At 46.3% G+C, this 16,779-nt stretch overlaps 1 protein-coding gene across 4 annotated transcripts in view; it reads right to left on the bottom strand.

The window, feature by feature from the left end:
* The window catches only part of LOC139554943 (PHD finger protein 14-like), a 158,441-nt gene that overhangs the window by 51,108 nt on the left and 90,554 nt on the right, over positions 1-16,779 (bottom strand). For all 4 annotated transcript variants that reach the window (XM_071368252.1, XM_071368250.1, XM_071368251.1 and 1 more), the window contains one exon: positions 12,935-13,052. In XM_071368252.1, coding sequence (XP_071224353.1) covers positions 12,935-13,052 — 118 coding nt within the window. The remainder of the gene's footprint in view (positions 1-12,934; positions 13,053-16,779) is intronic.

Raw genomic sequence — 16,779 nt, forward strand, 5'->3', positions numbered from 1 at the left:
TACCAGTCAGCCAGGGCTGGGACGGACACAAATCATCATCCTCAGCTACCAGTCAGCCAGGGCTGGGACGGACACAAATCATCATCCTCAGCTACCAGTCAGCCAGGGCTGGGACGGACACAAATCATCATCCTCAGCTACCAGTCAGCCAGGGCTGGGACGGACACAAATCATCATCCACAGCTACCAGTCAGCCAGGGCTGGGACGGACACAAATCATCATCCACAGCTACCAGTCAGCCAGGGCTGGGACGGACACAAATCATCATCCTCAGCTACCAGTCAGCCAGGGCTGGGACGGACACAAATCATCATCCTCAGCTACCAGTCAGCCAGGGCTGGGACGGACACAAATCATCATCCACAGCTACCAGTCAGCCAGGGCTGGGACGGACACAAATCATCATCCACAGCTACCAGTCAGCCAGGGCTGGGACGGACACAAATCATCATCCTCAGCTACCAGTCAGCCAGGGCTGGGACGGACACAAATCATCATCCACAGCTACCAGTCAGCCAGGGCTGGGACGGACACAAATCATCATCCACAGCTACCAGTCAGCCAGGGCTGGGACGGACACAAATCATCATCCACAGCTACCAGTCAGCCAGGGCTGGGACGGACACAAATCATCATCCACTTTGCAGAACGTTCTGTTCATCTAGCTCAAGCTACGTCTTCCTTCCTTCCTGTCAGACCAACAAGCTGACACGGCTCTGTGTGACCCACCCACACCCACTAGCTCCTCTCCTCTCACAGGTAAATCACCGTTGAGACGTTCGGTCAGGTACGATTCAGTTGCACTTAAAGTTGGCATTTAAAGCAACATTGCTATCCCACAGGCACAAGCGATTTCGCAGCAGGCAGCAACGGCTTGGCATTTACAAGCTCCATATTATAGAAGAACTTTCCTTAAATACTGCTCTCATCTCCCAGAGTGCAAAGTCGAGGAAATTATCTCCAACACCCACTTCCACTTCCGTCTATTACTGACGTAATACCTTAAAACACATTGAAAGATTTTTGAACCGTTTGTGTACCATTTATCAAAAACAGGAAATTGTGGAATTCGTACAAACAAGCTGAATGTATGTAATGATTGTGAGATGTTTTGACAAACAATAACTCCACTACTGTCTGCTAAAGAGGAGCAGAGTAAAAGTCCCCTCTACTAACTCCACTACTGTCTGCTAAAGAGGAGCAGAGTAAAAGTCCCCTCTACTAACTCCACTACTGTCTGCTGAAGAGGAGCAGAGTAAAAGTCCCCTCTACTAACTCCACTATTGTCTGCTGAAGAGGAGCAGAGTAAAAGTCCCCTACTAACTCCAATATTGTCTGCTAAAGAGGAGCAGAGTAAAAGTCCCCTACTAACTCCAATATTGTCTGCTGAAGAGGAGCGGAGTAAAAGTCCCCTACTAACTCCAATATTGTCTGCTAAAGAGGAGCAGAGTAAAAGTCCCCTCTACTAACTCCACTACTGTCTGCTGAAGAGGAGCAGAGTAAAAGTCCCCTCTACTAACTCCACTATTGTCTGCTGAAGAGGAGCAGAGTAAAAGTCCCCTCTACTAACTCCACTATTGTCTGCTGAAGAGGAGCAGAGTAAAAGTCCCCTCTACTAACTCAACTATTGTCTGCTGAAGAGGAGCAGAGTAAAAGTCCCCTCTACTAACTCCACTACTATCTGCTGAAGAGGAGCAGAGTAAAAGTCCCTTCTACTAACTCCACTACTGTCTGCTGAAGAGGAGCAGAGTAAAAGTCCCCTACTAACTCCACTATTGTCTGCTGAAGAGGAGCAGAGTAAAAGTCCCCTACTAACTCCACTACTGTCTGCTGAAGAGGAGCAGAGTAAAAGTCCCCTCTACTAACTCCACTATTGTCTGCTGAAGAGGAGCGGAGTAAAAGTCCCCTCTACTAACTCCACTATTGTCTGTTGAAGAGGAGTAGAGTAAAAGTCCCCTCTACTAACTCCACTATTGTCTGCTGAAGAGGAGCAGAGTAAAAGTCCCCTCTACTAACTCCACTATTGTCTGCTGAAGAGGAGCAGAGTAAAAGTCCCCTCTACTAACTCCACTACTGTCTGCTGAAGAGGAGCAGAGTAAAAGTCCCCTCTACTAACTCCACTATTGTCTGTTGAAGAGGAGCAGAGTAAAAGTCCCCTCTACTAACTCCACTATTGTCTGCTGAAGAGGAGCAGAGTAAAAGTCCCCTCTACTAACTCCACTATTGTCTGCTGAAGAGGAGCAGAGTAAAAGTCCCCTCTACTAACTCCACTATTGTCTGCTGAAGAGGAGCAGAGTAAAAGTCCCCTCTACTAACTCCACTATTGTCTGCTGAAGAGGAGCAGAGTAAAAGTCCCCTACTAACTCCACTATTGTCTGCTGAAGAGGAGCAGAGTAAAAGTCCCCTCTACTAACTCCACTACTGTCTGCTGAAGAGGAGCAGAGTGAAAGTCCCCTACTAACTCCACTATGGTCTGCTGAAGAGGAGCAGAGTGAAAGTCCCCTACTAACTCCACTATTGTCTGCTGAAGAGGAGCAGAGTAAAAGTCCCCTCTACTAACTCCACTATTGTCTGCTGAAGAGGAGCAGAGTAAAAGTCCCCTCTACTAACTCCACTATTGTCTGCTGAAGAGGAGCAGAGTAAAAGTCCCCTCTACTAACTCCACTATTGTCTGCTGAAGAGGAGCAGAGTAAAAGTCCCCTCTACTAACTCCACTATTGTCTGCTGAAGAGGAGCAGAGTAAAAGTCCCCTCTACTAACTCCACTATTGTCTGCTGAAGAGGAGCAGAGTAAAAGTCCCCTCTACTAACTCCACTATTGTCTGCTGAAGAGGAGCAGAGTAAAAGTCCCCTACTAACTCCACTATTGTCTGCTGAAGAGGAGCAGAGTAAAAGTCCCCTCTACTAACTCCACTACTGTCTGCTGAAGAGGAGCAGAGTGAAAGTCCCCTACTAACTCCACTATTGTCTGCTGAAGAGGAGCAGAGTAAAAGTCCCCTCTACTAACTCCACTATTGTCTGCTGAAGAGGAGCAGAGTAAAAGTCCCCTCTACTAACTCCACTATTGTCTGCTGAAGAGGAGCAGAGTAAAAGTCCCCTCTACAAACTCCACTATTGTCTGCTGAAGAGGAGCAGAGTAAAAGTCCCCTCTACTAATTCCACTATTGTCTGCTGAAGAGGAGCAGAGTAAAAGTCCCCTCTACTAACTCCACTATTGTCTGCTGAAGAGGAGCAGAGTAAAAGTCCCCTCTACTAACTACACTACTGTCTGCTGAAGAGGAGCAGAGTAAAAGTCCCCTCTACTAACTCCACTATTGTCTGCTGAAGAGGAGCAGAGTAAAAGTCCCCTCTACTAACTCCACTATTGTCTGCTGAAGAGGAGCAGAGTAAAAGTCCCCTCTACTAACTCCACTATTGTCTGCTGAAGAGGAGCAGAGTAAAAGTCCCCTCTACTAACTCCACTACTGTCTGCTGAAGAGGAGCAGAGTAAAGGTCCCCTCTACTAACTCCACTATTGTCTGCTGAAGAGGAGCAGAGTAAAAGTCCTCTCTACTAACTCCACTATTGTCTGCTGAAGAGGAGCAGAGTAAAAGTCCCCTCTACTAACTCCACTATTGTCTGCTGAAGAGGAGCAGAGTAAAAGTCCCCTCTACTAACTCCACTATTGTCTGCTGAAGAGGAGCAGAGTAAAAGTCCCCTCTACTAACTCCACTATTGTCTGCTGAAGAGGAGCAGAGTAAAAGTCCCCTCTACTAACTCCACTATTGTCTGCTGAAGAGGAGCAGAGTAAAAGTCCCCTCTACTAACTCCACTACTGTCTGCTGAAGAGGAGCAGAGTAAAAGTCCCCTACTAACTCCACTATGGTCTGCTGAAGAGGAGCAGAGTGAAAGTCCCCTACTAACTCCACTATTGTCTGCTGAAGAGGAGCAGAGTAAAAGTCCCCTCTACTAACTCCACTATTGTCTGCTGAAGAGGGGCAGAGTAAAAGTCCCCTACTAACTCCACTATTGTCTGCTGAAGAGGAGCAGAGTAAAAGTCCCCTCTACTAACTCCACTACTGTCTGCTGAAGAGGAGCAGAGTGAAAGTCCCCTACTAACTCCACTATGGTCTGCTGAAGAGGAGCAGAGTGAAAGTCCCCTACTAACTCCACTATTGTCTGCTGAAGAGGAGCAGAGTAAAAGTCCCCTCTACTAACTCCACTATTGTCTGCTGAAGAGGAGCAGAGTAAAAGTCCCCTCTACTAACTCCACTATTGTCTGCTGAAGAGGAGCAGAGTAAAAGTCCCCTCTACTAACTCCACTATTGTCTGCTGAAGAGGAGCAGAGTAAAAGTCCCCTCTACTAACTCCACTACTGTCTGCTGAAGAGGAGCAGAGTAAAAGTCCCCTCTACTAACTCCACTATTGTCTGCTGAAGAGGAGCAGAGTAAAAGTCCCCTCTACTAACTCCACTATTGTCTGCTGAAGAGGAGCAGAGTAAAAGTCCCCTCTACTAACTCCACTATTGTCTGCTGAAGAGGGGCAGAGTAAAAGTCCCCTACTAACTCCACTATTGTCTGCTGAAGAGGAGCAGAGTAAAAGTCCCCTCTACTAACTCCACTATTGGCTGCTGAAGAGGAGCAGAGTGAAAGTCCCCTACTAACTCCACTATGGTCTGCTGAAGAGGAGCAGAGTGAAAGTCCCCTACTAACTCCACTATTGTCTGCTGAAGAGGAGCAGAGTGAAAGTCCCCTACTAACTCCACTATTGTCTGCTGAAGAGGAGCAGAGTGAAAGTCCCCTACTAACTCCACTATTGTCTGCTGAAGAGGAGCAGAGTAAAAGTCCCCTCTACTAACTCCACTATTGTCTGCTGAAGAGGAGCAGAGTGAAAGTCCCCTACTAACTCCACTATTGTCTGCTGAAGAGGAGCAGAGTAAAAGTCCCCTCTACTAACTCCACTATTGTCTGCTGAAGAGGAGCAGAGTAAAAGTCCCCTCTACTAATTCCACTATTGTCTGCTGAAGAGGAGCAGAGTAAAAGTCCCCTCTACTAACTCCACTATTGTCTGCTGAAGAGGAGCAGAGTAAAAGTCCCCTCTACTAACTACACTACTGTCTGCTGAAGAGGAGCAGAGTAAAAGTCCCCTCTACTAACTCCACTATTGTCTGCTGAAGAGGAGCAGAGTAAAAGTCCCCTCTACTAACTCCACTATTGTCTGCTGAAGAGGAGCAGAGTAAAAGTCCCCTCTACTAACTCCACTATTGTCTGCTGAAGAGGAGCAGAGTAAAAGTCCCCTCTACTAACTCCACTACTGTCTGCTGAAGAGGAGCAGAGTAAAGGTCCCCTCTACTAACTCCACTATTGTCTGCTGAAGAGGAGCAGAGTAAAAGTCCTCTCTACTAACTCCACTATTGTCTGCTGAAGAGGAGCAGAGTAAAAGTCCCCTCTACTAACTCCACTATTGTCTGCTGAAGAGGAGCAGAGTAAAAGTCCCCTCTACTAACTCCACTATTGTCTGCTGAAGAGGAGCAGAGTAAAAGTCCCCTCTACTAACTCCACTATTGTCTGCTGAAGAGGAGCAGAGTAAAAGTCCCCTCTACTAACTCCACTATTGTCTGCTGAAGAGGAGCAGAGTAAAAGTCCCCTACTAACTCCACTATTGTCTGCTGAAGAGGAGCAGAGTAAAAGTCCCCTCTACTAACTCCACTACTGTCTGCTGAAGAGGAGCAGAGTAAAAGTCCCCTACTAACTCCACTATGGTCTGCTGAAGAGGAGCAGAGTGAAAGTCCCCTACTAACTCCACTATTGTCTGCTGAAGAGGAGCAGAGTAAAAGTCCCCTCTACTAACTCCACTATTGTCTGCTGAAGAGGAGCAGAGTGAAACTCCCCTACTAACTCCACTATTGTCTGCTGAAGAGGAGCAGAGTAAAAGTCCCCTACTAACTCCAATATTGTCTGCTGAAGAGGAGCAGAGTAAAAGTCCCCTCTACTAACTCCACTACTGTCTGCTGAAGAGGAGCAGAGTGAAAGTCCCCTACTAACTCCACTATGGTCTGCTGAAGAGGAGCAGAGTGAAAGTCCCCTACTAACTCCACTATTGTCTGCTGAAGAGGAGCAGAGTAAAAGTCCCCTCTACTAACTCCACTATTGGCTGCTGAAGAGGAGCAGAGTGAAAGTCCCCTACTAACTCCACTATGGTCTGCTGAAGAGGAGCAGAGTGAAAGTCCCCTACTAACTCCACTATTGTCTGCTGAAGAGGAGCAGAGTGAAAGTCCCCTACTAACTCCACTATTGTCTGCTGAAGAGGAGCAGAGTGAAAGTCCCCTACTAACTCCACTATTGTCTGCTGAAGAGGAGCAGAGTAAAAGTCCCCTCTACTAACTCCACTATTGTCTGCTGAAGAGGAGCAAAGTAAAAGTCCCCTACTAACTCCACTATTGTCTGCTGAAGAGGAGCAGAGTAAAAGTCCCCTCTACTAACTCCACTATTGTCTGCTGAAGAGGAGCAGAGTAAAAGTCCCCTCTACTAACTCCACTATTGTCTGCTGAAGAGGAGCAGAGTAAAAGTCCCCTCTACTAACTCCACTATTGTCTGCTGAAGAGGAGCAGAGTAAAAGTCCCCTCTACTAACTCCACTATTGTCTGCTGAAGAGGAGCAGAGTAAAAGTCCCCTCTACTAACTCCACTACTGTCTGCTGAAGAGGAGCAGAGTAAAGGTCCCCTCTACTAACTCCACTATTGTCTGCTGAAGAGGAGCAGAGTAAAAGTCCTCTCTACTAACTCCACTATTGTCTGCTGAAGAGGAGCAGAGTAAAAGTCCCCTCTACTAACTCCACTATTGTCTGCTGAAGAGGAGCAGAGTAAAAGTCCCCTCTACTAACTCCACTATTGTCTGCTGAAGAGGAGCAGAGTAAAAGTCCCCTCTACTAACTCCACTATTGTCTGCTGAAGAGGAGCAGAGTAAAAGTCCCCTCTACTAACTCCACTATTGTCTGCTGAAGAGGAGCAGAGTAAAAGTCCCCTACTAACTCCACTATTGTCTGCTGAAGAGGAGCAGAGTAAAAGTCCCCTCTACTAACTCCACTATTGTCTGCTGAAGAGGAGCAGAGTAAAAGTCCCCTCTACTAACTCCACTATTGTCTGCTGAAGAGGAGCAGAGTAAAAGTCCCCTCTACTAACTCCACTATTGTCTGCTGAAGAGGAGCAGAGTAAAAGTCCCCTCTACTAACTCCACTATTGTCTGCTGAAGAGGAGCAGAGTAAAAGTCCCCTCTACTAACTCCACTATTGTCTGCTGAAGAGGGGCAGAGTAAAAGTCCCCTACTAACTCCACTATTGTCTGCTGAAGAGGAGCAGAGTAAAAGTCCCCTCTACTAACTCCACTACTGTCTGCTGAAGAGGAGCAGAGTGAAAGTCCCCTACTAACTCCACTATTGTCTGCTGAAGAGGAGCAGAGTAAAAGTCCCCTCTACTAACTCCACTATTGTCTGCTGAAGAGGAGCAGAGTAAAAGTCCCCTCTACTAATTCCACTATTGTCTGCTGAAGAGGAGCAGAGTAAAAGTCCCCTCTACTAACTCCACTATTGTCTGCTGAAGAGGAGCAGAGTAAAAGTCCCCTCTACTAACTACACTACTGTCTGCTGAAGAGGAGCAGAGTAAAAGTCCCCTCTACTAACTCCACTATTGTCTGCTGAAGAGGAGCAGAGTAAAAGTCCCCTCTACTAACTCCACTATTGTCTACTGAAGAGGAGCAGAGTAAAAGTCCCCTCTACTAACTCCACTATTGTCTGCTGAAGAGGGGCAGAGTAAAAGTCCCCTCTACTAACTCCACTACTGTCTGCTGAAGAGGAGCAGAGTAAAGGTCCCCTCTACTAACTCCACTATTGTCTGCTGAAGAGGAGCAGAGTAAAAGTCCTCTCTACTAACTCCACTATTGTCTGCTGAAGAGGAGCAGAGTAAAAGTCCCCTCTACTAACTCCACTATTGTCTGCTGAAGAGGAGCAGAGTAAAAGTCCCCTCTACTAACTCCACTATTGTCTGCTGAAGAGGAGCAGAGTAAAAGTCCCCTCTACTAACTCCACTATTGTCTGCTGAAGAGGAGCAGAGTAAAAGTCCCCTCTACTAACTCCACTATTGTCTGCTGAAGAGGAGCAGAGTAAAAGTCCCCTACTAACTCCACTATTGTCTGCTGAAGAGGAGCAGAGTAAAAGTCCCCTCTACTAACTCCACTATTGTCTGCTGAAGAGGAGCAGAGTAAAAGTCCCCTCTACTAACTCCACTATTGTCTGCTGAAGAGGAGCAGAGTAAAAGTCCCCTCTACTAACTCCACTATTGTCTGCTGAAGAGGAGCAGAGTAAAAGTCCCCTCTACTAACTCCACTATTGTCTGCTGAAGAGGAGCAGAGTAAAAGTCCCCTCTACTAACTCCACTATTGTCTGCTGAAGAGGGGCAGAGTAAAAGTCCCCTACTAACTCCACTATTGTCTGCTGAAGAGGAGCAGAGTAAAAGTCCCCTCTACTAACTCCACTACTGTCTGCTGAAGAGGAGCAGAGTGAAAGTCCCCTACTAACTCCACTATTGTCTGCTGAAGAGGAGCAGAGTAAAAGTCCCCTCTACTAACTCCACTATTGTCTGCTGAAGAGGAGCAGAGTAAAAGTCCCCTCTACTAATTCCACTATTGTCTGCTGAAGAGGAGCAGAGTAAAAGTCCCCTCTACTAACTCCACTATTGTCTGCTGAAGAGGAGCAGAGTAAAAGTCCCCTCTACTAACTACACTACTGTCTGCTGAAGAGGAGCAGAGTAAAAGTCCCCTCTACTAACTCCACTATTGTCTGCTGAAGAGGAGCAGAGTAAAAGTCCCCTCTACTAACTCCACTATTGTCTACTGAAGAGGAGCAGAGTAAAAGTCCCCTCTACTAACTCCACTATTGTCTGCTGAAGAGGAGCAGAGTAAAAGTCCCCTCTACTAACTCCACTACTGTCTGCTGAAGAGGAGCAGAGTAAAGGTCCCCTCTACTAACTCCACTATTGTCTGCTGAAGAGGAGCAGAGTAAAAGTCCTCTCTACTAACTCCACTATTGTCTGCTGAAGAGGAGCAGAGTAAAAGTCCCCTCTACTAACTCCACTATTGTCTGCTGAAGAGGAGCAGAGTAAAAGTCCCCTCTACTAACTCCACTATTGTCTGCTGAAGAGGAGCAGAGTAAAAGTCCCCTCTACTAACTCCACTATTGTCTGCTGAAGAGGAGCAGAGTAAAAGTCCCCTCTACTAACTCCACTATTGTCTGCTGAAGAGGAGCAGAGTAAAAGTCCCCTACTAACTCCACTATTGTCTGCTGAAGAGGAGCAGAGTAAAAGTCCCCTCTACTAACTCCACTACTGTCTGCTGAAGAGGAGCAGAGTAAAAGTCCCCTACTAACTCCACTATGGTCTGCTGAAGAGGAGCAGAGTGAAAGTCCCCTACTAACTCCACTATTGTCTGCTGAAGAGGAGCAGAGTAAAAGTCCCCTCTACTAACTCCACTATTGTCTGCTGAAGAGGAGCAGAGTGAAAGTCCCCTACTAACTCCACTATTGTCTGCTGAAGAGGAGCAGAGTAAAAGTCCCCTACTAACTCCAATATTGTCTGCTGAAGAGGAGCAGAGTAAAAGTCCCCTCTACTAACTCCACTACTGTCTGCTGAAGAGGAGCAGAGTGAAAGTCCCCTACTAACTCCACTATGGTCTGCTGAAGAGGAGCAGAGTGAAAGTCCCCTACTAACTCCACTATTGTCTGCTGAAGAGGAGCAGAGTAAAAGTCCCCTCTACTAACTCCACTATTGGCTGCTGAAGAGGAGCAGAGTGAAAGTCCCCTACTAACTCCACTATGGTCTGCTGAAGAGGAGCAGAGTGAAAGTCCCCTACTAACTCCACTATTGTCTGCTGAAGAGGAGCAGAGTGAAAGTCCCCTACTAACTCCACTATTGTCTGCTGAAGAGGAGCAGAGTGAAAGTCCCCTACTAACTCCACTATTGTCTGCTGAAGAGGAGCAGAGTAAAAGTCCCCTCTACTAACTCCACTATTGTCTGCTGAAGAGGAGCAGAGTAAAAGTCCCCTCTACTAACTCCACTATTGTCTGCTGAAGAGGAGCAGAGTAAAAGTCCCCTCTACTAACTCCACTATTGTCTGCTGAAGAGGAGCAGAGTAAAAGTCCCCTCTACTAACTCCACTATTGTCTGCTGAAGAGGAGCAGAGTAAAAGTCCCCTCTACTAACTCCACTATTGTCTGCTGAAGAGGAGCAGAGTAAAAGTCCCCTACTAACTCCACTATTGTCTGCTGAAGAGGAGCAGAGTAAAAGTCCCCTACTAACTCCACTACTCCTCAACCCTGCTGTTGTCTGCCTTGGGGCACAGAGAGGGAGCCGCCACTGCCAATGTTTACACAGTGATGTAGAGAGAGGTGGGAGGATGAGGAAAGAGGGGAGCATCTTCACAGGGACAAGATACTCCGGGGGGATGAAACGATTTCAGAAGTGTGTGTAACGAGAGAGAGGGCAAGTGTGTGTGTGTGTGTGTGTGTGTGTGTGTGTGTGTGTGTGTGTGTGTGCACGCTGTGTGTCTATATCAGATGGATGTGTGTGTGTGTGTGTGTGTGTGTGTGTGTGTGTGTGTGTGTGTGTGTGTGTGTGTGTGTGTGTGTGTGTGTGTGTGTGTGTGTGTGTGTGTGTGTGTGTGTGTGTGTGTGTGTGTGTGTGTGTGTGTGTGTGTGTGTGTGTGTGTGTATCAGATGGATGTGTCTGTGTGTGACAGTATGTTCATGTAAGAGATTCTGAGTGTGTACAGGCCAAGTATTCTAGTGTGTGTTTGTCTGGTTGTGTATGTGTGTGTTTTGTTTGTGTTTGTTCCAGTGTGTGTTGCACGGGGGTGATTAAAGAGGATTGGGTCTAGTCCTGGGGGTCTCTGGGGGACTCTCTGCTCTCTCTCTCTCTCAGCAGGCTGCCAACAGCAGCACTTTTAATAAGAGACTTGTTTAATCCCTGTGTGCCCCCCTTCCCTTTCCATTCCCTTCTTTCCCACCTACCAACCTTGAAAATCTCCTTTCCATTGTGTGTTTGTGTGTGTGTTTGTGTGCTTCTTCCAGTGAGTGTGTGTCCTCCCACAGCCTCTGTTCAGATCAACACACTCCAAACACACTAACAGCAGGAGTCTGTCTTCTCCCCTTTGACTAATACTATTTACACTAGAGCAGTAGACACAGGCAGAGCAGTAGACACAGGCAGAGCAGTAGACACAGACAGAGCAGTAGACACAGACAGAGCAGTAGACACAGGCAGAGCAGTAGACGCAGACAGAGCAGTAGACGCAGACAGAGCAGTAGACACAGCCAGAGCAGTAGACGCAGGCAGAGCAGTAGACGCAGGCAGAGCAGTAGACACAGCCAGAGCAGTAGACACAGCCAGAGCAGTAGACACAGCCAGAGCAGTAGACACAGGCAGAGCAGTAGACACAGGCAGAGCAGTAGACACAGACAGAGCAGTAGACACAGACAGAGCAGTAGACGCAGACAGAGCAGTAGACGCAGACAGAGCAGTAGACGCAGGCAGAGCAGTAGACGCAGCCAGAGCAGTAGACACAGGCAGAGCAGTAGACACAGGCAGAGCAGTAGACACAGCCAGAGCAGTAGACACAGCCAGAGCAGTAGACACAGGCAGAGCAGTAGACACAGGCAGAGCAGTAGACACAGACAGAGCAGTAGACACAGACAGAGCAGTAGACACAGACAGTATATTATAGTGACTAATGTTCTCCACAGGGCTCTTTATTATCAGAGTTCAGCTCTATGTATGGAAATAAGCTTCCTCTCCATCTATGCTTTGTAAAAACAATTTGGGTTATATTAATGTGTATTATCTCTTTGTGAACCAGCATGGCACTGCTTGAACAAGACAGCTATGAGAACAATATAAATATGCAAACATACAGGACTTTAATGTTGGGCAGAAACAACGACAGTTCAATCTGTTGTTGCAGAAATCCAAGGATAGTTGTTGATCATGTACACCGATGCATCTTCATGAACCCTTCCCAACAGCGCTATAGCAACACGCTTTACAACAACTACAAGTCTCCAGTCAGCTATCTAACATTTTACATTCACAGTACGCTAACATTTTAACCCTCCACTAACTCTGCTATCTAACATTTTAACCCTCCACTAACTCTGCTATCTAACATTTTAACTGAGCTTTAACCTTTACATTTTGCCTGTAATTTAACGTATCATTCCCAGCATGCAGCGTTTTCAGTATGCCTCAGCCTTTTATTTTTCTCATCCTCCTTCTGCAACATCAATTAACCCCCATTTTCCACGCACATAGAGCCAATAGGACAGGCTGACCTTTCCCGGAGAAATTGAAATGTGCTTTACATTTATCAACTTAATTAGGTTCACAAGCTGCCGCACGCTACCCTTGATTACACTGTAATTCAATAAGAAAAACATTATTTCAAATGCAAATAGAGGAAAATAATAAAAAGCCCTTCTGCTGGGACTTGCCATTTTCAGTTAGGGACATTTCAAATGAAAATGTATGACAATGGAGCAACTATGAGGACACTGGTGATGGTAGCGGCCATTTTGGCCCGCTGTCAGGTTCGGTTTCAAGGTAAAAGACACATAGTGCTTCTGCTGTCATGTCATACTAACTTCACCCTGTCGCTCACAGAGATACCACAGCCCGGGAAGCAGATCGGGAAATGTAAGTGAAGCCATGGCTGTTGTTAACGCTAGTCTCTTCCACTTCAAACACGTGCTTCTCTCCCATCGATCCGTAATACTCACATAACTATAGGTTTCCTTGTAAGATGTGTTGTAGGTTCAAATTCAGCTGTTTAACTGCTGCTTCAATAATGTGATGGCGTCAGAATAAGCCTAAAGAAGACGTCATCACCACCACCCTGTGTGCCCACACACACACACACCTTGGAGGAGGAAGTGTCACACTCCTGGCAGATCCAGCCGTATCCTGTCTGCTTGGGAGACTTCTTCAGGGGAGGGTCCAGACAGCTAAAGTGGTAGCACAGACAACACTCATCACACCTACAGGAGAGAGAAGAGGTGGGGCAGGTGTTACATACAGTGGAACACACACACACACACACACACACACACACACACACACACACACACACACACACACACACACACACACACACACACACACACACACACACACACACACACACACACACACACACACACACACACACACACACACACACACACACACACAAAACCATCCTGTGGCGGACTGCACTAGCATCGAATAGTTCACGCGATATGCAACTTTTCAGGGAAGTCAGGAACCAATACACGCAGTCAGTCAGGAAAGCAAAGGCCAGCTTTTTCAAACAGAAATTTGCATCCTGTAGCTCTAACTCCAAAAGGTTTTGGGACACTGTAAAGTCCATGGAGAATAAGAGCACCTCCTCCCAGCTGCCCACTGCACTGAGGCTAGGTAACACTGTCACCACCGATAAATCCACGAAAATCGAGAATTTCAATAAGCCTTTCTCCACGGCTGGCCATGCTTTCCTCCTGGCTATCCCAACCCCGGCCAACAGCTCCGCACCCCCCACAGCAACTTGCCCAAGCCTCCCCCATTTCTCCTTCACCCAAATCCAGATAGCTAATGTTCTGAAAGAGCTGCAAAACTTGGACACGTACAAATCAGCTGGGCTTGAAAACCTGGACCCTCTCTTTCTAAAATGATCCGCTGCCATTGTTGCAACCCTTATTACCAGTCTGTTCAACCTCTCTTTCATATCGTCCGAGATCCCTAAAGACTGGAAAGCTGCCACGGTCATCCCCCTCTTCAAAGGGGTGACACTCTAGACAACAGGTGTCAAACTCATTCCACGGGGGGCCGAGTGTCTGCGGGTTTTCGCTCCTCCCTTGTACTTGATTGATGAATTAACATCACTAATTAGTTAGGAACTCCCCACACCTGGTTGTCTAGGGCTTTATTGAAAGGAAAAACCAAAAACCTGCAGACACTAGGCCCTCCGTGGAATGAGTTTGACACCCCTGCTCTAGACCCAAACTGTTATAGACCTATATCCATCCTGCCCTGCCTTTCTAAAGTCTTCGAAAGCTAAGTGAACAAACAGATTTCGACCATTTTGAATCACACTGTACCTTCTCCGCTATGCAATCCGGTTTCCGAGCTGGTCACGGGTGCACCTCAGCCATGCTCAAGGTACTAAACAATATCATAACCGCCATTGATAAAATACAGTACTGTGCAGCCGTCTTCATCGACCTGGCCAAGGCATTCGACTCTGTCAATCACTGTATTCTTATCGGCAGACTCAATAGCCTTGGTTTCTCAAATGACTGCCTCGCCTGGTTCACCAACTACTTCTCAGACAGAGTTCAGTGTGTCAAATCAGAGGGCCTGTTGTCCGGACCTCTGGCAGTCTCTATGGGGGTACCACAGGGTTCAATTCTTGGCCAGACTCTTTTCTCTGTATATATCAACGATGTCGCTCTTGCTGCTGGTGATTCTTTGATCCACCTCTACGCAGACGACACCATTCTGTATACATCTGGCCCTTCTTTGGACACTGTGTTAACTAACCTCCAAACGAGCTTCAATTCCATACAACACTCCTTCCGTGGCCTCCAACTGCTCTTAAACGCTAGTAAAACCAAATGCATGCTTTTCAACCGTTCGCTGCCCGCACCCGCCCGACTACCATCACTACTCTGGACGGTTCTGACTTAGTATATGTGGGCAACTACAAATACTTAGGTGTCTGGCTAGACTGTAAACTCTCCTTCCAGACTCATATTAAACATCTCCAATACAAAATTAAATCTAGAATCGTCTTCCTATTTCACAACAAAGCCTCCTTCACTCATGCCACCAAACATACTCTCGTAAAACTGACTATCCTACCGATCCTCGACTTTGGCGATGTCATTTACAAAATAGCCTCCAATACTCTACTCAGCAAACTGGATGCAGTCTATCACAGTGCCATCCGTTTTGTCACCAAAGCCCCATATACCACCCACCACTGCAACCTGTATGCTCTAGTCGCCAGACTCACTGGCTCCAGGTCATCTATAAGTCTATGCTAGGTAAAGCTCCACCTTATCTCAGCTCACTGGTCACGATAAAAACACCCACCCGTAGTACGCACTCCAGCAGGTATATCTCACTGGTCATCCCCAAAGCCAACACCTCCTTTGGCCGACTTTCCTTCCAGTTCTCTGCTGCCAATGACTGAAACGAATTACAAAAATCGCTGAAGCTGGAGACTTATATTTCCCTCACTTACTTTAAACATCAGCTATCTGAGCAGCTAACCGATCGCTGCAGCTGTACATAGCCCATCTGTAAATAGCCCATCCAATCTACCTACCTCATCCCCATATTGTTTTATTTACTTTTCTGCTCTTTTGCACACCAGTATTTCTACTTGCACATCATCATCTGCACATCTATCACTCCAGTGTTAATTTGCTAAATTGTAATTACTTTGCTACTATGGCCTTACCTCCTCACGCCATTTGCACACACTGTAAATAGACTTTCTTTTTTCTCTATTGTGTTATGGTTTGTTTGTTTATTCCATGTGTAACTCTGTTGTTGTTTGTGTCGCACTGCTTTGCTTTATTCTTGGCCAGGTCGCAGTTGTAAATGAGAACTTGTTCTCAACTAGCCTACCTGGTTAAATAAAGTTTTTTTTATTTTTTTATTTTTTTAATAGCAATGAGTTAAGGTCAGTGTCAGAACTGGTAATTAACAATAAACTGGTCTTAAATACCTCTAAAACCAAAAGCATTGCATTTAGTTCAAAGCATTCTCGTAGACCTAAACCTCTACTGGAGATGTATGTAAAGGGTGTGACCATTGAACAAGTTGAAGCAGCTGAACTCCCAGGAGGAACATTGGATGGTCAGTTGTCCTGGTCAAGCCATATTGACAAAACTGTTGTGAAGATGGGGAAGGGCATGTCTGCTTTGTTTTTGACACAAGAATCAACTGTACTAGATATTCAGGCTCTGATCGTTTCCCATCTTGATTACTGTCTGGTGATATAGTCAGGTGCAGTAAAGAAAGACCTAGCAAAGCTGCAGCTGACTCAAAACAAAGCAGCATGCCTTTAACCGCACAGACAGTACTAACATCAACAACATGCATCATAGTCTTTCATGGTTGAGGAGAAATTGTCTACTTCTCTTCTAAAGAAACATTTGTGTGTTAAATGCCTAACCACTTGTATAATCTATTTGCATACACTTCAAACAAACATCCATACCCCACCAGACAGGCCACTATGGGTTTCTTCACGGTATCCAAACCAAAAACAGATGTAATGTGTCGCTCAGATCTGTACAGAGCCATGTCATCATGGAATGCTCTGCCACCAGAGGTTACAAAGGCAAAAAGCAAGGTCAGCAAAAAGCAAGATCTTCAAGGTCCTCAAGATCTACTTTAATGTAGATATGAATAGTGTGTATAGTATTTATATTTTTCTCTTTGTTTCCAATATATAACTCTTATTTGAATTGAATGTAATATCTTATGTTGTTCTTGTCTATAACTGTTCTGTACTTTGTCATGTATTTGTACGTTTTGTGTGGACCCCAGGAAGAGTAGCTGCTGCATGTGCAGTAGCTAATGGGGATCCTGATAAACTAAACACACACACTAAGAATGACAGATCATGACAGAGCAGGTAGTTGTCAGGGATTAGATGATTATGAAATCAAACCACACTGTTACTACTCCTTCCCTTGACCTTACACACGTGTC

Source organism: Salvelinus alpinus, chromosome 26 (assembly GCF_045679555.1).
Source record: "Salvelinus alpinus chromosome 26, SLU_Salpinus.1, whole genome shotgun sequence".
NCBI classification, from domain to species: domain Eukaryota; kingdom Metazoa; phylum Chordata; class Actinopteri; order Salmoniformes; family Salmonidae; genus Salvelinus; species Salvelinus alpinus.